General features: G+C 40.3%; 1 protein-coding gene across 3 annotated transcripts in view; it reads right to left on the bottom strand.

The window, feature by feature from the left end:
- The window catches only part of TENM4 (teneurin transmembrane protein 4), a 585,345-nt gene that overhangs the window by 323,210 nt on the left and 238,888 nt on the right, over positions 1–23,247 (bottom strand). For all 3 annotated transcript variants that reach the window (XM_057364068.1, XM_057364069.1, XM_057364070.1), the window contains exons 4-5: positions 17,068–17,356; positions 12,276–12,545 (exon numbers count right to left, since the gene is read on the bottom strand). In XM_057364068.1, coding sequence (XP_057220051.1) covers positions 12,276–12,545; positions 17,068–17,290 — 493 coding nt within the window. In that variant the 5' untranslated portion in view covers positions 17,291–17,356. The remainder of the gene's footprint in view (positions 1–12,275; positions 12,546–17,067; positions 17,357–23,247) is intronic.

Below are 23,247 nucleotides of genomic sequence, written 5' to 3'. Positions count from 1 at the left end.
TGGGKTTGAGGGACACTGTGACCTGACAGGGGACAAGGAGAGCATTCCCCCCACTGCTGTGTGTCACAGCAAGTCTGGTTTAGGCATATAATTTACAAATACATACATCTATATTATATTTGCATAAGTGCTCAAGTGAACCTTTACCAATTAAACCATCTTTATGAATCCAACTTCTAACACACTTCTCTACAGCTCCATCAGGTGGCATTCATCTGAGCCCTTTCCTTAGTCTCCTTTGAAGACTGATCCCATGCCAAAATTTCAACTTTCCTGACACCAGGAGTAAACATGTGTAACACCCAAGGTCATTACCTTTTTTTCCCTGAGAAGTGAGCCAGGATTAACACTTCTTCAAACTTCTACAAACACAGGACTCATTTCATGGCAGTCCCCCAGGATATGATGGGGCAAATCACCAGTCTGGAAAACAGATTTCTTAAAGGACAGCTGAAGAATGCATCCAGCAAATTGCATGTGTTCCAGAGGGAACACCTTGTATTAAATGCCAAGGAGGAGCAGAACCAGCTACAGGTAAAGTTTGCTTTGTTGAGCACTAATAAAACTAATGGGGTATGTTTATGTCGCACCTTTCATTCCAAATGATCAAGTGCCTTGCGAGCCTTAATCATTTCACCCATCACTGAACTGCAGACACCTCTGGGTGGAACATTAACAGCTGCTTGGTAGAGCACAGCAGCAAGCCAGAGCAATTAATGAAGGAGAAACATCCCATCCAACTACAGGAGCAAAGGGAATTTTGTTAAGTGGAATGTAATTATCCAAAGCAGAGAGAGGGAGACATTTCCCTTCATACTCTAATTTGGGGTTACAGCTGCTTTTCCAGTCCCTGTGTTACTGGGGAGTCAGCATCCTAGCCTGGTTCTGAGGTTCTAGTGGACTCTCATTTTAATTTCCATTCCAAAGAATAAGCAAAACTCCCAAAGGAAAAGCATCTTGAATTTTTGGTGGGATACCAGTTTCCCACTCTCTCAGATGAGGATTACCATTTGCCTCCCTTAAACAATTAAACCAAACTTGAACCAAACTAAGAAAGTGGTTGGAGATGAAGGCTCAGCACATGAATGTTGCATACAAGCAACATGACTCTCCCTCAGCTATAAAATATGCACATTTCATAAGTGAGAGAAATCATTGTCTCTAAACTATTTGTGGCAGGGCGGCTTGATTTAAATTGTAATCATGGTTTAAAACAGGAAGCAGAGAATTTTGATTTAAATAATCAGGTTTAATCTTGTTTTGCATGTGTGCTTTTCAGTTATTTTCTTTTAAAAACTGGTTGATTCTCACTGATTGGTATAATTTGCTGCTTCTTTATGCTAAATCAAAAAGTATCCTATATCTATACATATTTATTTGAGCAATTATATAGTTTAGCATGCATTTATTCAGATTCCAACTTTTTAACATTTTTTACGAAGAGAAAATGGTGAACACCAGATTTTTTATTCAGTAAAAGATTACTGGATTTTTTAGTATTTTTTGTTGTTTCACATTTATTTGAACTTCATGTCAAAACTTCATTTAAATGGAAACTGGAATTTGATCATAATTTCACCCCTTTCCCCCAAACTAAGGGTAATAAAAGTACTTGAACATACTGGAGATTGGAGAAGAAAATCAATCTTGCACAGAAAATGAGTTAGTGAGAACAAAGACAATGACCATTGTTGCTGGGGATCTGGAGCAGGGGTGCATTTCCAAGAGAGCTTGGCAATGCTCCCTCCTTGCTGGCAATGCTGGTTCAGATAGCTCCCAGGTGTTTTTATTATGCCACCCTCAGTCACTGTCCTTATTTGACCCAAATCCGAGGATTTTCTGTTGGGTGGCATTTCTATTGCTCTACCCTGCGTCAGACTCTGTGGCATGGGAGCTGAATGAAACTGAAATCAGCTCTGTGTGCTGGCTTTCCCTCGAGGTTTTGGAGGAGAAGTCAGAGCTGGACTCCATGGGCAATTGCATTATCATGAGAATCCCTGAAAGGGCATGGGGATGGGTACCCAGGGAGGCAACCTCTTAAACAGGTTGTCCCCTCAAATGACACAAAATCACAGAATAATTTTGGTTGGAAGGGACCTTGAGGATTAYTGAGTTCCAGCCTCCTGCCATGGGYAGGGACACTTTCTACTGCACCAAGTTTTTTAGAACCCCATCTAACCTTGCTTTGCCATCTAACCTGGGATGGATCATCCAGAACTTCCCTGGGCAACCTGGACAGTGCCTCAGCATCACCACAATAAAGAATTTCTATATATCATCTGATCTATGTCTCTTGTTTAAAACCATTCCCCCTTGTCCTGTCACTATCTGCCTAAGTAAAAAGCTAGGAATTATTGTTTTCTTTTTATATACATGTTTCATAAGATCTTTGCTCTGGTGGAGAAAACTAAACCTGCCCTGGAGCATATAATTAAAGTTTTTAGGGGTAGTCCAAAGAAACACCGAAAACTTTGCAGAATTAGGGCAGTAATGCATTTTCAATCACTGCCCTTGATTGAATATAGTTGCAAAATGTTAATCAAAATCCTATGAGAAATAAAACAATAAGATTTTAATGAATTAATTCTCATGGCAGAAGCTATGCTTTCCTTTATTTGGAGCTCAGTGTGCACCTCTGGGCACGGGTAAACCAAAAATAACATGCTCTTTCCTCTCACTTTGTTCTGCTTCTAGATGGAGACACACCTTCAGTGAAAGAAACAAAGCCAGATACCTCAAGGGGCATTGTAGGAGACTGAACCAGATGTGGACTAACACTGTGTGCCAAATTCAGAAGCAGATCCAGAGGCCCAAACTGGAATTCAGAAATACAGACATGAGCATCTGGAGATGCCCAGTTGTGAAGAAAACCCAAAGAGGGAATAGTGGGYGTAGAAAGCCAAGAGCACCAGGCTTTCTTCACAATTTCTTCCACTCTTCAGGGAATAGTGCTTATGTTTTTGAAAGGCTGGGATGATGAATGGACATGTCCTACCCATGCTTGATGTGACCCCTAGACATCCAGGATGAATGAAAAAAAATGGAGAACAGGCAAAAGGGAAACAAGTTTTGGGTCCCTGTTTCATATTAAAGCAGCTGGTAAACTCTGGAATCAGGAGCCTGTGGACTGCAGAGGTAGATATCCAACCACTCTGAGTTCTCAACCATCACCCCATCCTTGTTGACTGGACATTTACTGTCTCCTCTAACTCTGCTTTTCTCCATGATGCTTCTCTTTCATCTATCTCAAGAGGGATCCATCGTTTGCCTAGAATAGACCTTGTATCTGGCCCTAAAAACAAAATCCTGTTCCAAATAACCACAGGGATGCAGATCCACCCTGACTCAAATACTGACATCCAGTGCCATGCCAGCTCTGATGGACCTCAGTATCCTGACCATAATCTTCAGTCTGTAGCATTAGCCATTCCCCGTTGGTAATGACACACAAATCCCACCCCAAAATCAGGCTGGAAGCAAAGTAGTGGTATCAGAGTAACAGGTTTCACGCTGCTGAGCACAGGTCTATTCCCCTTGGGGTGTATCACACCAAAAGAAATTATTTATGGCACTCGGAAATAGTGTAAAAAATGCACAGATTTGCTTCCAGAATACTTGGCAGCTTGCCTGCAATATTAATAAATGCAATTATTTTCCTTCAAAAAAATCTCCATGGCAAGGCAGTTTAAAGTGGCAAAGGACAAAAATTAATGGCGTAATTGCAAAGAACTGTAAATTCTTACCTGTTAATGTTGCTACATGCCCTCTCCCCCAGTATCCAGGTTAATAATGAGTTTTTAGAGTTTGGAGCTTTTTTCCCTTGCCTCATGGCTTCACCATCATCACAACAATAATAACAATGTGAAATCTGCACACTAACCTATATTGAACTGCATTTCATTACAGCAGAATAACATTGTGAAGGACTTTAATGTCAGCATCCTTTCAGATGCAGATTACAGTAATGCAGAAAGTACATTCTCTAACGGACACAGCATATGGGAATAAARATAATTTAAAAAAAGAAAAAGGGAAGACTTCTTTTCCTCTAGGGACACAGAGGCCAGCAATTAGATAAATTAGTCCTACAAATGAGTGGGAGTTTGTTCCTTCACTGTGAAACAAAATCAAGATACTGACCACTTATGCTGCATGTGAAGTATTAAACTCAGATTAATCTCAGGTGCCCTCATCTCCTAAAGGGGGAGGAGAGATGCTGCTGGTTCCCTTTGTGGTGCAACCAAAGGGACAACTTGCTTTTAAGTGRGGTGAATCCTGCCTGAGAGACAGCACCATCCTCATTTTGAGAGGCTGTTTTGCACTCAGTGGGCAGAGAGTTAGTTGAATGTGGAGGGAGATAGGGGTCTGTTGTCTTAAACTCCATCAATTCACTGTAACATCCAAATAAAACTTTCTCTGAGACTTCTTGTGAAGAAGTGAGGTGGTGACCCACCTATTCACTTTCAAGAAGTATCTTGACTAGGACTAATAGCTAAAAAGGACAAAAAAGATAAGAGGACAGAAAATAGGAGGAATCTATCATTAAGAATGTCAGTGATTAGCAAGTTGGATCACAAGTAAGGAAGGTGTAACAGCCTTCAAGGGAGCCATTTTTCAATGGAAAATGTAGCATTTGATGGTCATGCAGTTAAAAGTCTCCTTTTTAGGGACTAATATTCTTCATAGGAATATTAGTATCTTTACGGTTGGAGAGCCTGAAGGCACATTTCTTCCCCTGACCTTCACATTTCCAAGCGATCACCAAATCTCTGAGTATCTCTATAACATGGCTTCAGTAAATCGCAACATCCCAATGGATGTTAAAATGGGGATATTTTTTGCAAATCCTACCTGGAAAGGAGCATTGTGAGAGTTTTGAGAAGCTGAAAAAAGGAAGGGTATTAGTGAAAATTCCCTTCTGGATGCACTGATATTTTATGTAGTTCTTCACTAATTATGACAATCAATGATGGATCTTTAGTGGTAAGAGTTCTGGCTAATTTTTATTTCAGGCTGAAGCATCTTGTTAATATTAAGGTTAAAACTGATGGGAGACAAGTGAAAGATGACAGCCAACAGATGTCTGATCTTGTCTGGATAATTCCAATTTATTCCTGTTTTCTCTTACTAAAAAGTCATAACGGAAAATTAATCAAGTATAGCTCACAGTACATTCTTTTAAAAATACAATTAGTTCTGAAAAATGTTTGATTTTTAAAAAAAAATCCTTTCTGAATTCTCCAGAATCTGAGTATTACATTTTTGTCTATATGGTTTGCAGAAGAAGCATGTCTGAAGCACACACTCATTTACTGGAAATACTTTATAATACACTGTTTAATTCAAAGGAGAAAATAAAGAGATGATGTTGCTGCAACCACGGTAACAACATTAACAATAGAGTGGATGAAGCCTGAAAGGAAATTACTCAGCAAAACACGGTAATAAAAAGAAAAGTCACCACGCATTATCAACTGGGGTATTAACAAATAATTTGTAATGCTGAGGTTACACAGTAATTCTGGCACTGCTAATTGCACTGATATATTGAACTGTACTTTGGGCCAGTGACTTGGGTCAACATGATTTGGGAAACAGGAAGGTGAATGTAAAGAAGACTGAGTAAAAATCCTTCCTTTGCAGAGGGTCAGAGCTATTTGGGAGAACCTTGTAAGGCACCTGGTAGCAAATATAGACAATATTAGGAGAAGAGCTCTCTACAACCAAAGGGAACAAGGAAAACACACAGAATAATTACTGTTTGCCTGAAGCTCTCTTAGCTGTTGTAAAACAGCTCTGAGCAGAAAATATTTTGAACAAGCTGATGAAATGTGGCTTGATCATTGGGACAGCTTTCTGATTTTATAAGAAGCCAAAAAGGATAATAGAAAACTAGCAGAGAACAGCATATTGTGATATACTTAACCAAAAGTATTGGGATTTATACCACTCAAGCATGCTGTTTTCAAAAAACAGTTACCATCATGCATGTAGGACCTGATGTAACCCTGCTGATGGCAACAGGAACCTTCAAAGTCTTTGGTGAGTTCTGTATCAGTCACCACTGAATAAATGAGAGCATCAATTAGATTCCTTAATTATCCCACAGAAATAAATCACATCATTTATTTGGTTCTCCTTGTCTGAAATACCTGTCTTTATTTATTTCCTGCTTCATGTACCCCGTGCTTCTAATATGTTCTATAAGTATTCCATTTTATTGAGTCGTAATGTCCCATGCAGTTTCTTAAGCATTCTTTCCAGCAACAGTAATGGCTTAAGCAGTGGAAGCAGTGAATGTGGTGCAAGAAATGCTCTGTAAATCATGTATTATGTCAATTAAAATGGCTCAGAGTTGAGTCTGGGATAGTCGAGCAGGAAGAGCTATCATATGAGCTTTAAAGCTCCTGATTGCCAATACGCTTCAGTTTTATGAAAGCCTATGAGAATTTTCCAGAAAAGCTATTTATTTGGCGAGAAAGAAAAAGTTAACTGTAGCATGTCCACTACCTTTCTGGTCAAGTTGGTAAGGCTTGAAGGCCATGTTTGGATATTGAGCTGGTTGTTTGCTTGACAGTTTGAAAGTTCTTTTAAATGCATCCCAGAACAGTAATGATTAAAGGAAAAAAGTTCACAGAATGGTTGGTTTGGAAAGAACCTTCAAGGCCATTTAGCTCCAACCCCCTGGATTGCCCTAGGAAGGCAGAGACACCATCTACTAGAGAAAATGCTCACCTGGATGCTCACAGTCGCATCCAGACTGGTCATGAACAATTCTAGGGATGAGACAGAAGGGGAAGTTATTCCCCTTTGTAGTATGTGGGTCCAAAATGAATTGGTGGTGCTCTTAATCTTTTCACCAGTGCAGTCTGTATATCACTGTTGGCACTGACTGGTCATTTCAGAAGTGAAGCTAAAGATACATGAACCCTGAGATGAAACTGTTCTTCCTAAACTGAGATGATCAACAGATACGTGGTAGAAGTGTTGGGATGATCATACCTGCATCCAATTCATCATTAAATGGGTGATTTGAATCCAGTATAATTTTAAACCCTTTTGCAAACTTGGAAGGCATGCAAAAGCTTTCRCAGGATGTTTTCTACACAGTTTTGAGTTATGAAGATGGAAAGAAGCTGCACAGTGCAATTTGACTGAAAAGGTCCGCAGCTTCAATTTTGGCTTCCAGGGTAGTTAGATCTAGAATTTTAGTTCATGTTACTAATGTCTCAGTATGCTGAAGTCATGCTGCAGGAACATTTCTGCTACAAGAACTTCTTTACATAATAGATCACAGTTGAGCATCTTCAGCTCAGTTGAAGAGTCTTTAGCTATCTGAGTTTGATCATCCTGTCTATGAGATCCTTCTGGCCATTTGATACTGCCCCCATTCTTCCAAAGAAGAGTTGATGACAGAGAGAAACATCACTCCACTCCTCACAGCATTAATCACTGCTGACTTGATCTACTAATGAAAAAAAAATGCTTTCCCTCTATCTTGTTCCTTCTCACACTTAAACACCTACTTGCCCATGGTGGATATGAACATTGAGCTTAGATTAAACTGAAGTGAATCCTTAGCTTGTCACAGCTTCTTTGGAGTAGTTGAAAGTTAAGCTGTACTGTTTGTCTGTTTGCTTGTTTGTTTTAAAGAGCTGCAACTCCACTTTCACAAATACAAATTTAGAAAATGCCATTGACCCAGGTCTAAGTAATCCTGTAATGATTGTACTGAGTAAAATAGTAAGTTCATTATCACACTGATGGTAGAGGAAAACGAGGTTTGGTTTTGGTGGTGGTGGTGGTAGGTTTTTCTGTTTGTTGGTTTTGTTTTGTTTTGTTTTTGTTGTTTGTTTGGGTTTTTTTTTTTGTGGGAAGGGATTTCGCATTTGAATATCCATTTTCTGCCCATCTCTCAAATTCAAATCTCTCCAGTGATTACCAGCATGACTCATAACACTTCAGGTGGATCTRTGTGAAGATCTCCATTATGGGCCCAAAGGAAATATTCACAGCCCATTTCATGGGTGCTTACACATGAACACTGTCCATCTCCACATATGCTAGGAGTCCCCCAGGCAGTACCAAAGCCCAGCCTGAACAGTCCTGCACAGCCCCAGAGGAAAAAGGCACATCAAGCATTGACTCTGGAGAAGAGGGATGCTTGAGAGGCCAGCATGGAAAGCCACTCTGACCGAGCCAGCATCTATTCTAGATCTTTCTCAGCAACTGTTTGTCTAGTTTACACTTAAAAGCTTTTAGCACTGGAGTTCCTCAGATTCCTTTGATCTCAGTGCCAAACTGGCTTCAAACTGTTTATGAGGAGGGGAGACTCCAGATGCTGTCTTTTAACTGTTTTTGGTATGGGAATGTTCAGAAGATGGAGTCAGACTTCTCAGAGACGCTCAGTGGGAACAGTGGATGCGAGTTGCAGTGGAAATCCATACTAGCTCTCAGGAGAAAAGCTGGTCACAGCAAACGTCATCAGCACCAGAACCAGGATACAGAGGCTGTGGCCTCTCCACCCTGATAGATATTCAAAGTGTAACTGAATAAAGCCCTGAGTGACCCAATCTGACCTCCAACTTAGCTCTGYTTTAAAAGGAGATTTTCAGCAATGCCTTTCAGCATAAATTATCCTGTGGTACTGCATTTTTATGATGATGTTCGTATGATTAGAAGTGTTTTGGGTTTGTTTTTTGTTTTTTTTTTTTGTTTGGTTTTTTTTGTATGTAACTGAATTGCTGCAAAATAAGTGAATTTCTGGAAGACTATTACCTTGTTCTTCTTCAATTTTCTCTGCTCTATGGTAAACAATTGCTGGCTCAGTACAAATCCCATTCAGGGTTAGCTAAGGTATCGCCAGGAAACTCCAGGCTTCGATCCAAATGACCATTTCAGGAACTTCTTTTGCTTGAATCAGTCTTGCTGAGAAATAGTGCAATGTACTATAGGAAACAGGTTCTCCTAACAGCACTGATAGACTTCCAGGAATCAGACTCCCTCCATGCTTGGTTCTGAACTGTTAATGGGAGTTCACAGTTCCAGTTCAGATCATGATCATGCTGCAGAAAACCCCCTGAACCATATAAAGTGCCTGCTATATCAGCAGCACAGAATGATTGCATCATCCCCAGACAAGGTGCAGCAACTCCAGCTCTGCAAAGTGACTCTCCAGGTCAAGTGAAATGCACTGTCCACTGGAGGGGCAGCCATTGTAGCTGTTTGAGTGCACAGGATCTGAGCTCAGGGAAATGCCAGAGCTATAACTCCAATCTTTGGTAAAAACTAACTCATAACTCTTAAATTCAACCCCCTGGAAGCATTCATCCCTCTAGTGGAAGGTGTCCCTGCTCATGTCAGGGGCTTGAAACTAGATGATCTTTAAGGTTTCTTCCAATCCATACCATTCTGGGATTCTAGGAAAGCCTGGGAACAGTTCAGATAAAGCCATGCATGGCTTTCCATGCCAGCTACTTGTCCAGATGGTTTATGGACTGGATTATGCCATGAAACTAGAGCACTTCATAGGTTTCCTTAATGACAGAGGTGGATTGTGACTCCACTTTCTGAGCAGGATATCTGCTCTTCCCTGAAATAAAAACAAACTGGTTTTCGAGGGAGCCAGACCTCTCCTTTTCTAGGAACACAATAAATGTCTTGGCAGAATCATGCTTYAACATCTTTGGTTTTACAAACATTAGAAGTAAATTCCGATTATTTATTTTGGATAAATAATGAACAGCATAAAAATTGCTGACTTTGACCTTCATTGGAAAAGTTGGTTTAATGGGCCTCATAAACTCTTCTACTGATGGCAGGTTCATAAAGTCCATATTGACTTCGGCTAAAGGCTATAACTCCTATCAATACTGTCAACAATTAATATTGACTCATAAAGGTATCCTGTAAACTGAGTCATAGCATTATGTTACTTTACGTTGCCATTAGCAAAATTTCATGTCTTCTTGAAAATGGTTCCCCTATAAATCTGGGTTTTCTCAAAATAGGCTGTGTGATAGCTAGCAGCCCAGAGAAACACTGCTTATGTGCAGAGGGAAGAAATACAGAGCAAAGCCTTTGTGTTTGCCAGACAAAGATTCTGAGAGGATCTCAGGCTTCATTTGCTCCTATAACAGGTCTCAGGCTGTGAGGGGTTTGTGCACAAAGGTTTCTCACACCTTTATCTGTGCCAAGCAATTACAAAAAGAAATTGCTCAAATTCTCTGTACATATAAGACTTTTCCCTAACCTTCTTTTCTTCCTACCTTGCAACATTTGTTTGGATACGTTTATACCACAAATTCAATTGCAGTCCCTATATTAAAGTGACCTTGTTCTCAGTTCTGGCCAGTTTTTCTGACCTGAGCTTGCCTGATGTCTRTGAAATCTTCCCAGGGAAGTCTAAGCATCAGATGAAGCTCACCACCAGCACAGTTTGGATCTTAACACTTTCTTTCAAGTTCCACTACCTCTTTTTTGTCACTATGAACAATACTGTTACATACTGGACACCACAGTCATCTAGCTTTTATTTGAGCTACTGTGACTTTCTTTTTTCAGAGTATTATACAGATTTCCTCATGCCTGGGCTCCAAAGAAACTCCTACATTTACACAGCACTCTATGTTCTCCATCTCTCGTTTCCCTCTTTCTAGCTGCTATGAAGTGATGGTTCAACAAATGGTGAGTGTGTCATTAAACTTAAGGAAAGAAGAATTGAAGGAAAGAGGAATCCACCCTGACATAAGAATTATTGCCTCTGTGATTCATTTCAGTAAAGCCTTTCAAGGCATGTGAAGCTGCTAATACGTTGTTGCTAATATAATTTCATTTGAAAGTGCTCTGTAGGTACAAAGTTCCATTTTCAGRTGCACAGATAGCATGATAGAAAGCAGGGGAAAAGACTCTAACAGATAACGCAATACTTTTCTCTTAAGACCATAGGAAAAAGAAAGGACTAAAATTCTGTATTTCGCTTTTCTTAGTAGGCATGGAAAGAAAAACATACAGGATAGGATTGCAGCTGCTCACACACCACCATGGAAAGAACGAAAAAGGACTTTGGATAGAGAAGAATGTGATGGAAGCACAAGGTGTTTTCAGCTGTTTTCTAGCAATTTCTTGTGAGTGTGCAAAACTTTAGTTGACCCTGATGATCCTTCTGATTTTTCATGAAAACAAAAGGATCAGAAGGAAAACAATATAACCTGGTGCTGTGTGTCTGCTTGTAAGAACTACACTAAGAATGCTACAAAAGTATGGTAGAGATAATTTAAAAGAATTCTTCTGTACATCCTTTGAACAGAAGGCCATTTATCTTTGAACTCTGCCTAATATATCATTATCGCAGAGCAGAAACTTAATAAGCTTCAACAGTAATTTTGTTGGAATTAAACATAAAATCATGTGGGTGGTGTATGTCTCACCATGTCAKGGCTTCCAGAGGAAAACTTATCATCATTTGTCACTATAATAGTGTGACAAAAAGCATGAAAAGAACAAGTGATACAGTCGTTTCACATGAGCTTTCTGCGCCAAGCACAAGTGCCCAATGACTTGTACGCAGCAGCTATATTAAGAAGCAGGCTGTGCCATAATTGAATTAAAGGTGCAAAGGCATATAGGACTGGATGAACTCCTGGGTCAAGTTGCAATTGAATCAAAATCCCCTCACCTTCTCCTACACTGCTTGGCAGAACTGCTGACCAAAAGGTTCGCAGACCTACAAAAGGCATGCAGGAATCCCCGCAGCTGGGGACACAAAGTTACAGAGATAAAAAAATCTCTGACCTTCAGCTTTTATTTCACACAAAGAAAAAGGCTTCTAAAAATATTTCGCCATYGTTTTCCTTCAGAGAGCAGTCAGTCAATTTACATAAATGAAATGGCCCCTGTCAAGGAACCAGCAAGGAAAAGAAGAAAATTATCTGCCCTGAAAATCTGTAGCAAAGATAAGCATAGCATCAGCCAGGGGAGGGGAGATTTAAATGCCTTCCTTCTGAAAGGTCCCTGCAAAAAGCAGGGAGTGTATTATAGTTATTTAATGATCTCTGTCGCAGTGATAAATAAGTAGGAGCTTCTCCAGCAGTTCATTAACAAACACTCTGTGGGACAGTACAAAAGGCCACGACATGGGGATGTTAGAAGAGTGTTTTCATGGAGTCTGATAAAAAAACCCATCACAAAACATAAGGAAGATTAAGGTGGAGGAGCAGGAAGAGTCATTCCTGGCAGAGCTCGAGGCTGACACTGYACGTGCTGTCACCACTTACCTGTTTCAGTATTCTCGTGCTCCGTGTCGGTGAGGGTGAGGTTGGAGTTGGCCCGGCTGGACAAGCAGGAGCTGCGTCCGGACTTGGTGTTGCGTCCCCAGAGCCTCACTGGGTGCTCGGGTGACATGACCACGTCTGCTTCCGTGTCAGCATCCGAGCCGGCGCTAATGGAGTAGCCACAGTGAGGCAGCCCAATGTCGGTGCGGTACAAAGTCCCATGGGTGGGTGTCACATCTTCGAGGCCCAGTTCTCGCAAAGAGAAGTTGGCTCCTGTGAGAAAAGACATTGGCCTGGTTATTCTTTGATAGGGCATGGTGCCATCTAGCACAAGTCAAGAGCAGGAGTGTTCATCCTCTACCTCCATGTGGGGCACAGCAGTGGCACAGTAACTCACAGGAACATCACACCAAAGATACGCCTCTTCTGTGGTCTTGCTCAATGTGAGACCAAGAGACCACAGAATCACAGAATTGTTAAGGTTTTAAGATAATTGAGTCCAACCATTACTCAGCACTTCCAAATTCACCACTAGACAGTGTCTCTAAGTACTACACCTACACTTTTTTTTCAACACTTCCAGAGATGGTGATAGCTCCACTTCTGCAGGCAGCCTGTTCTGATGCTTGACCAYTGTTTCAGTGAAGAAGTTTTTCCCAATATCCAATCTCAATCTGCCCTGATGTCACTTGAGGCCATTTCCTGCTGTTCTATTGCTTGTTACTTGGGAGAAGACACMRGCCCCCACCTCAGAAAAACCTCTTTCCGGGTATGTCAASACTAAAAAGTGGCTGGATTCCTGCTTCTGGAACCTGACAAAAAGTCAGGGCATGTTCAGTGAAATMATCAAATTTGAAAGCAAAAATGGATGTAGAAATGGTGAAAATCTTTAGGAGAGGCCATCTTCCTGTGAGAAAAGCAAAATGAGGCATGCARTGATCAAAAGTCCTACCATACACCCAACAACTTCCCCACAACAGGCAATCTGAGTGAGTTCTGCTCATTGAAATCCCTGAAATTACATACTGAGGATTTAAATTTCCTTTGGCAATTTCACTTTCCCCTCGCTGACCACTCACACCTTGACTCAGTTTAGCTATTCATTCTGATAAGAGTCACAGCAGAGGTTATTTGGTTGCAAATAGATGCAATTGTTGAGCTGACTAAAAATACGACCTGAAAAGTGACTCTTGACTTCATGTCTAGTTACCTGCAGAGCTTCAAAATCAGACTGAATTGATGTGAATGAGGCTTCAAATATTAGTACACTTTGTTTGGGAAGTTCCACAAAGAGGCTGAGGAAAGCAATTTTAATCCACATTTATTTATTAATGCATGCATTTATTTTTCAACCTTGAATATCTTGAAAAGATTTTGGCCACCCATGAGTGCCTTTAGCTGCACACTGCATTTATACACTTCAATGCACTCCTGCTTCTGTTATGCTGTGCCATGGATGGCTTAAGGAACTGAGCAGTGTTTGCAGYTCAGGCATATTTCAACAAGATAAATCTGAATGCACAATCTCCAGGAAATTTCAAGCACAAACCTTCCTTTGAACAATAAAGTTCATATCTACTCATTATTGAAATCTGTTCATCAAGCCTGGATCTCAAGGTTGTATCTAAAACTGGATTAACATTTTCTCCTTTCTCAAGGCCCACAATTGTTTAGTTCTTCTCATATATCTATTTGTTGATGTTAAATATCATATGGTGGAAAATATGTATCCAATAGAAACTTGGATTTCTACTTTTCTAGAGTATGGTTTTGCACTTGTGGAAACATCCTAGCTTGTCCTTGAACCTTGCTCTTGGGGAAGATTTCTTGCATTAGAGCACACATTTATCACATGACAGCTGTCCACAAGTATTTTTACTTTTTATTTACTTTATATTTACTTTTTATTATTTTTATACACAAGTATATTTACTATTTTACTACGTATTTTCATTCAGTTGACTTTACAGCTCCTAGTGAACAGAGAAGAGACATTTGAATGCAGTGGAACGACTATTTGAATAATGGAACTGGAAAACATTTTCACATATAGCTCAGAGAAGGAACTGTTCGATGGCAGGAGAAAATAACTCTGGTTCAGCTGGTTACAGATCTGCAGCTGGTTACAGATCTGCAGCTGACAACAATCAAACTACATAAAAGATTCATGAACTTCACACCTTTTTAATTGACCAAACAAGATTAAAGCTTTCAGACAGAGAGACAGAAAAGGTTGCTTGGGGCTCACACCTCTGTCTAGCACTAGGGCCTTGCTTGGAAAGCACAATGCAAACTTGTGGCAAAGTAATCCATTTCTGTGACTGCAAAGTGGTTTGAGAGACTTTCCTCTAGAGTCTCATGGCATGAGGTAGCAAATAAACTTGACTAAGTTATAAACACYAGGAAGATGTACCTCCCCAGAGACCTTGCTCTTCTCTTCTGGTTTCGACTTATGTGTAAGGCCAAGATTTTTTAAACCATCCCTTGCGGAGTGCTGAAAAACATCTTTTGGTTTTGCTTGCATGTTTGAGTCACTGATGGCCAGTTCCACCTCCACTGAAACAAGCCACCCCAAGTATCATCAGGCACATCAATGTGCAGCGTGACCGATGTTCTCCAGTAACAGCGGCTCATAAATTATGAAAAATGACTGCAACAATTAACTGAAAATCAAATTTATTTGCAATAAACAGCAGCAGATGCATTGATTTTCATATTCTATGCTCACTGTAGCCTTTTAAGCTGGAAGAACTCAAGTCAATAAAAGGAAGATAATAAATATCCAAGACTTCTTAATTCTGATCTGGTCTATTTTCTCCTGTGCTGACTTGCACATTTGCTGACACTCACTCTAGCTAAAACCATTTAAATGCTGACTTGTTTATTTACTGAATTTATTTGGTCAATTTGAAATGTTTCCCTCCTCTGCCTTCCAAACCAATGCAGAAGAGAAATTCACTTTCCTTGTTGATGTCAAGCAGGCTAATAAGGCTTGGTTTCAGCTGGCATGAAGCCAAGCAGCATCACAAAGTGAGGTCCATTCATGGCTTACTGCCAGTGGAAAATGTGGCACAGGAAGTCTGGGATTACTGGTAACACTCTTCAGGCCAGTTTTGAGACCCTCAGGATAAACTAAGGGAAAATAAGGGAAAAAGCTTTAAATTGATCCATCTGTGAGTGTTATATCAGAAGCAGAACTGGTGCTCTGACATGGTTAATCTTAACTTCTCAATTAACTTCAGCTACTTAGACCAGTCAGTTTTACTATTTCTTAGTATGCTCCACGATTTTCCTTGGGAAGTATGAACTTGTGTAAAGAAAATTTATACTCCCCGTCAATAGACTGGCTTTTCAAGAAAAGTAATCTTTTTTGGGCTTCTTACAAGAAGATGGACCTTCATGGCCTCATGGACCTCCAAGTTGAAAACCGCTGACCTGGACKAATTCACATCTACCCTGCATGGTGAATATATTGTATGAAGTGAGCAAATGCAGTGACCTAAAAAGTTTCCTTTTCTTTATAATGTCATAGATTCCTTAGAGGRGATGAAGTACTTCAGGGCTGCTAAGAGGGAAACTGCTTTTATGATGTCACAATATTACTACAACTATTGGCCCTTTTTGATGATTATTACCTTTTGCAGCTATCTTGAAAGCCACGTGCACAAAGATACTTCTGCACATCATTTTGCTTGTGTGTGTCTTAAAGATGAATCTTGCACCAAAACCATGCATGATGTTTAAAGAGTGAAATTAAGCAGCCCCAAGTTAAATGAGTGCAATTATATGCACCCCATTTGGAGAATCAGCTTTTCTAAATTGTAGAGGATGTGCTCAGAGTACTCTGAGTCCGCTAGTTTATGTTCATTTTCTGGAATGCTGCCTACTCTATTTGACTCACTTTGCCATTTTATGCTTTTCTTGATGGACTCCTAAAACCAATTTATGTGAAGTCCTGGTTCAATTCTGAACTACATCTCTATAGAAAAGTGCAGATGARTCTTATAGCAGGAGCCAAAAATCTACCTCATGTAGGCAACAGYAGTAGTGCAAATGTAACTGCACTGACTTCAGGGTATTAATAAAGAAAAGAGTATCTGGAATCTCTATTGGAACTGTGGAGTCTGTGGTGRCTTTTGAAACTACACATCTTCACAGATACTGTGACCCAGATTCACTAAATGTGCTGCTGTAAGTCCTGAAGTGGTTCTGTACTCCTCTAATATTGGAAAATGTCCCCAAGGCAAACCTAAGGCCTGCAGGCCATGTACAATGCCAAGAGTGTCCATCCCATCTGGAGCTCAGTTGCCTCCCTTCTTCCAGGGTTCTTGGGTTTTGCTGTAGACCAGATGGACAGTGGGGACAGTGACWCTCTCCCCTCTTTGCCTTCTGCCTCAGCATCCTCGCTGACTTCCTTCATGACAGAGCAGACAGGTGACATAGTGAAAGGTCTCCTGAGCAGGCAGGAACTTTCCATGCCATGTCAGTAATGTACAGCATGTGCACAGTGAGTCTACTCTCATGGTGGGAAGCGGCAAACTGCCGTTAGAGATGGACTAAGACATAGAAAATGTGTCTTAGTGAGTGCTAATGAACGTGGGGTATGGGTATGTCACTTAAAGACATTGGGCTGCACGCAATGGCTGTGCAATACAATGAAGATGATCCCTGCTGCTCTCTTTACATCTCTCTCTTGTATCTTGCTTTTGGCCTCAGAGTCTTTCAAAGGCAGCCTCCCACCCAGCTCCAGCTTTCAGCTCATCCCCTCACTGCAGCTGCTGAAAATGGTACCCACCTGCTCGGCAGAATTCATCGGCCTCCTGGTGCACCATGTCTTTGACCCGATTGCTGTAGGTTAGCCTGGAGTCTTGATCATAAGCCTTGAGGGTCTCACTGGAGCTGTAGGACTTCTGGGGTGCCTTGCTGTCCTCACTCTCAGCTGACGAGCTGGTGTAGCGGCGCTCAGTGTCACGGCGCCGAGTCAGAGATCGATACGGTTTCCTTTCTTTTACATCCATGGCACCCTTGTCTGAGTATTCAACATGAAAATAATGACGTCTGTGTGGCGGTCAGATTGGAATAAACTGAAACAGAGATTAAAAACAATTCATGCCTTTGGGCACTCAACAGTTAATTTACCTTCTTTATACATTCTTGTACTGAAGAAAAGGGATGTTACTTAATGCATTGCAGAAAAACCCTCTTAGTACAATTAGCAATAAAAAGAAAGTCTCAATTTTGTGTGACTCATTTAATAATTGCCACTGCTAACAGGACACATACACGCAGCAACCTGCATCTGTCTGAACCGGGCACGCACTTGGGAATTTGAAACTGATTGTGATATTGTGTGTCTTCTTTCCATGGGAAGTGATTCAGACACCTCCAGGAGGCATGCATTCATCAGTCACCTAATCTTGGGGAAATCAGGTAATGCTGAAATGTCTCTGTTTGGGCAACCAGAGGACGCTGGGAAAATAGAAGTGTTTTGATAGACCATGAGGTTAGAATGTATGAACAAAAGATTGAGATGGTATAAGAAGGCAAGTGGGAAGGGAGAGGGAGAAAGGAAAAATGAGAGTGAGATATGGATGGAAATTGCATAAAATTGTCTTCCTTTTCAGAGGGCTCATCTTTACTCAGCTGGAAATACATTAGAACTTAAGCAGAGYTGAGAAAGTGTAAATAAATGATTGTGTACTGCTTCACATAACAACATGGCCTGGGATTTATTTCTGTGGAAACCCCAATGTATATATGTACTGCTATGCAAGCATACATATCTGCACACAGAGAAAACAGGTATCAGAATAAAACATGTATTAAAAATATTTTTGTCAATTAATAAATGATATTTTTTCTTCAAGTTTATTAAACGTGACAGGAGTCCCAGAAAAAAAAGAGCAATGACTTGCATCAAGATGGTAAAATATGTTTTTTAATATCTGAATTGATTTATGAGGAAAAATAATGATAATGATAAAACCCACAAACCAAACACAGAAAATCTGTAATTGTGGGCTGAGCTTCTCAGAAACTGAGTCTTCCTGACTGCTTAAGAACAGATGTCGAGTCTCTGAATACCACCCCAGGATGTTGCTGTTTACCATCAGCATTTAAAAACAGAAGGGAAGAGGTTCAGAACGCACCTATCAGTTTTTGGTCTTTTTCATAGCAAATACATATGGAAATATATGGCAATGAATCACATTCTGTTGGCATTTCTTTCTTGAAAGGCTAAACCCTGAATGTACTAATGAAATCTTACTCGTCCATGACTCAGATCCCAGCCTTGCTTCAGATGCTGTGCCCTGGATTTCAGAGAATCATAGAATCCTAGAATGGTTTGGGTTGAAAGGGGCCTTGAAGATTATCTAGTTCCAATCCCACTGTCATGGTCAGGAACATCTTCTGCTAGACCATCCAGCCTGGCCTTGAACACTTCCAGAGATGGGGCAGTGAGATAAACCGGCAGCTGGGCAGAAAAGAGCAGGGTTACACTCTTGSGCCTGTTATGGGGTTAAACCAGGATACACTCCTATTCCTGCAATTCTGATTGTGCTAAAACTGCTCACTAGGTTTTGTCCCTTTAACCTACAAAACCAACTTTGCAATGACAGACTCCAATTCCAACACCTTGTATGGTTTCTGTAGCATTCTTCCTGGAAATTAAGATACTACTATTAAAAAAAAAAAAATAAAAAAAAAATCCATTGTCTCCCAGTCTATTCCAGAGATGGCAGCAGACCAAGTTTGTACTTTCTGTTTGTCAGCAAAATTCATAGAAACTATTGAACACTAAGGGAGGATGGGGAGAGGGGAAAGGAGGAGTGTCTTATAATGAATTTTATCTAAAACATCCACAGAGATTTGAGCACCACCTTGATTTTAAACACATTTTTAAACCCACAGAACTCACTGACTTGAATTCGTTCATGTAAATGCAATACAGTAAATGCAAATGGCAGTACTCACTGGCCAATATTGACACATATTAAATGKATTGCAGAATAAGGGTACAAAACTGAGGCCTCAATACAGAAATAGTGAARGACATTGTGTTGTGCTAAGGCCCAATCGCGGCATGTAAGAGATCTACCAAATACTGGTAGAATTTTTTTTTTTGCATTGAATCAAACATATTGGTGCTTGCACATCGGAAAGAAATAAAAGAAATAGAGCATCTGATTGTCTTTCAGTGCACTGTCATCTCCCCTTAAAAAAAAAAAWAAWAAAGCTTTTTTTGGCTCAAAAAATTGCATTTGTTATTAAATCCGTTTGTCTCCTTTACAGGATCTCTGTTTGACAACCTTAGAAGAAGAAGTTTTGTTACACTTTTGAATAAAACACCTTAAAACAGGCTCCTTCACAAAAGCCCTGTATTGAGAGATGCTATAATGAACACTGAAATTGTGGTTTAYTGTCGTGAGGGATGGAGATAACAAAATGTGGTTATTCTCTAAGAAAGAAATAAAAAAAAAGATGCCTTCTATTTGCTCCTGAGCATTGCAGCAATTCCTACCAAGGGCTGGTCATTTAAAAACCCTCTGGACAGGAGAGGCACACATGACAAGAAAACCTTTCTGCTAGAGGCACAAGGTACAAACGGGGTCTGTAATTACCATTAGTAACCCTGCAACTTAGGAAATGACAAAAAACCATGAGGAAATTGACTGAATTCCCACCAGATGAAGGGCTTTCTTTTTGTAAGGAAAGGTGCTGAAAAACTGAAAATTCTCCTACGGTTCATCAAAAATAGCCCTGTAAATTTGCACCATYCATATGCACATTCCTCTGTAACGGTGTTTCTATTCCCAACTCATTCTTGTCTTTATAAATTTAACTCTTCTCAACTTTTTATTTCTCTCTCCCTCACAACTTGGCTTGACTTTCCAAATAGAAAGGTTACTTCCATAAAACATAATGAAGACTTTTTTAAAAAAAGTATTTTTAAAGACCAACTGTTGCATTTCCCTGACTTAAGTAAGTTTCCAGCACCTCTCCATGGACATGCAAATCTCAGTTTTATGGCCCAATTCCCAGACGATTTAGATACCTTATTTTCAATGGAGTTGTGTTGTCAGAGAATTTGCCTCATAGTTTTTCCGTGATAGATTATTATTTTTCATCTGCTACTCCTTGTGTCTAGATTTCACTTCTGCTACAATTTCATCAGTGCCATCAACACCTCACATTCTTCCTGACTTCTCTGGCACATGACGAATACAAAGAATCACACTCGTCTCAGTTACATACTCAACCACCAGTTTCTTTCCGTCTTTAGCTCATGATTGCTCCTCATAATTTTAAAAGCTTCCATAAACTTGCTGGACCGGATGTAAAAGAACCAGGCTTTCTCATATGGACCTTTCCATCCCTGTGTTCCTTTTCCCTCCATAAAAGCAGAAAACACTCCTTCTCTGAACCATTTATATTTGGAAAGGGCTCTCTTGTGCTGTAATGCAGTGTTTCTAACTCTGTTTGATTCTTTCATCATACTGCTGTCTGCATAACACATAAAATGTCTCTTTTTTGTCTTTTTTTTTTTTTTTTTTTTTTTTTTTTTTTTTTTTTTTTTTTTTTTTTTTTTTTTTTTTAATTTTTTTATTTTTAAGGCCAATTAGTTGCAATAGCCATTTTTGGTTTTGGCAGCCCTCTGTGTATGCCATCCCAGGTGGACTACAAGCTGGTCTGGAGTATAATTCACAGCAGAAGCATCCTTCTGGCTTTACTTATTCTACTCACAAAAATCCCACTGACCCCAGAAAGGGTTACTTACACGTAAAACCCTATAAAATCAGACTCCTTGAAATAGCTATATTTTTCAGAGGTATGGGACCCTTCTCACATCCTTGCATATATGACGGGAAGCGGAACAAAAAAATCAGCTTTCTGATTCTGGTGCAGTAGTGCAGCAAACACAATGCTTATTTGCAGTTCTTTTTATTTTGCTTTTGCTTTGGTTGGCTCCCAAATAATCCTTTTTATGATGTTTTATCCTTTATATCTCTCCTCCTCATTCTCAGTTCTGTTGGTTTTTGTTGCTCTTGGGAGCTTTGATTAACCACGCCGGCTTTGTGCTGCAGAATCACACTCAATGAATGGCAAGGGGGATGATTTATTTTCTGAGTCACTGCTCAAAAGACAAACTTGCATCAATCAAAAACCAGACAMGGGAGTGTGACACCACAAAGCGATATGCTAGGAGGCGCTTACAGCAAAATGGACAGGTGGTCTTTGATAGCTGACTTACATTGCAGGTCACTAATCACAGAGATTAGCAGCAAGGTGATAGACAGCGCCTGTTCTGGGAGGCAGCATGTCACATCATCCAATTTTCTGTCAAAACGTGAGGGTTTAAACAGCAGAGATAGCTTCATGCACTTCCCATATAGTTATGGCAACAGGGTGATGAGAAAGCTGGAAGAGAGAAATATCTTGTCTGCAAGAAAATGTGAGCATGAGCTCTGGTAGGTTGATTCCACCTTCACCTTTGTGCCCAAGGAAGCAAAAGGGCTACTTCTCATAGGCATTTGATTTCCTCTGCAAAAGTGTCTCTGCAGAAATGGCATTACCATCCTTGGTAGGACACACTTTTTGTCTTCTTGAACTCGATCTTCTCATCTCACTGCCTCGGGCAATATTTTCCCCTATTTTTTATTGCTGCTGCCCTTTGTAGAATGAGCGCAGCCAAAGGATGCTGAGCAGCAGCTTAGTTTTATATTCCYTCCTTTGGGCTCCACAAATTGAATCGTTAAGCAAGACCTAATGCTGGTAAGTAGTGAGCAAGTATCCTTTCCTTCCCTTTATGGAGGAAGACATGAGCCAAGGGAAGTCAAAGTGAATTGCTTAAGGTGGCATAAGAAGGAAATAACACAACTGAGGGCAGCAACTTGATCTCCAAGGCTGAATCTGATACTGAGCCCTGGATTTTTTTTTGTGAACTTAGTCACATAAGAATAGTAGAATATGTAATTTAAAAAAAAATTGGCCAATGAATGTCTGAAATCTTTGTTGGAGGACAGTAGCATGAACCTCAGGCATTGTTAAGAGGATGCTCTTTAATGTTTGATAGGGTCCTTCAGTCAGAATGACAGTGGAACATGGACAATTGCATATGTGTCTGACCAGTGCAATCCCATTGTGAATGATGAAAACCCCACTTGGAGTCAAAAGAGACAGATTTTAATCTTGTTGTATATTAATCTTCACAAGGGCACCAACAGATACTGGGGACAGACCAGCAGAGTTATTTGGGATATTAGCTCCAACTCAGGATCCTAAGCTGCAACCAAAGAAGTTGTGAGTTCAGATGATTAAATKACTTTATGTCTGGGGTTATCCTACACCAAATTAAGTCACCACCTGGTATTTTACATCATATTAAAGAATGCAATTCTCTGTGACAGTCCCACCAGACTTCCATGAGGATGCAAGTGCCTGGTTTAAGGCTCCATATTCTGATTTTATAGACTCATGGAAAGGCTTGGGTTGGTRGGAATTATAAAGATGATCTTCATCCAGCCCCGCTGCCACAGGCAGGGATGCCACACACTAGTTCAGGTTTTTTCGAGCCCCATCCAACCTGACCTTGAGAAAACCTGGCCTTCTTTACACAAAATGTTGAACCTGTGAAATCTTATTTGCTCATTTTCATTTGTCAAGAGTTGTCCGTGATACTGCCTCACATTCTACCTCATCTAAAGCACAAACCTGGCATAAACGTAGTGATCAATGTTCTGATGCATTCAGCAAATACTTAGGCACGACTCAGGGGTTATTCAAATCAAATTTGTATTCCCTCATGGTCAGAGGCAGCAATGATTTGACTTTAGCAAATACACTACTGTGGCTTAAACTGTGTGATGCCATTTACCAGTTTCTGGGAGATTCTTCCATAACACGAAGGACTCCTGTGTTTTTTATTAAACTTTAAGCTTCAGATTTATAGCAGAGGTTCAGATCCCATGAGGTC

This window comes from Malurus melanocephalus, unplaced genomic scaffold (assembly GCF_030028575.1).
Source record: "Malurus melanocephalus ecotype Western Australia unplaced genomic scaffold, MMel_1.1 scaffold_34, whole genome shotgun sequence".
NCBI classification, from domain to species: domain Eukaryota; kingdom Metazoa; phylum Chordata; class Aves; order Passeriformes; family Maluridae; genus Malurus; species Malurus melanocephalus.
The sequence above is the reverse complement of the archived record's forward strand: the minus strand, read 5'-3'. Positions and strand labels throughout refer to the sequence as shown.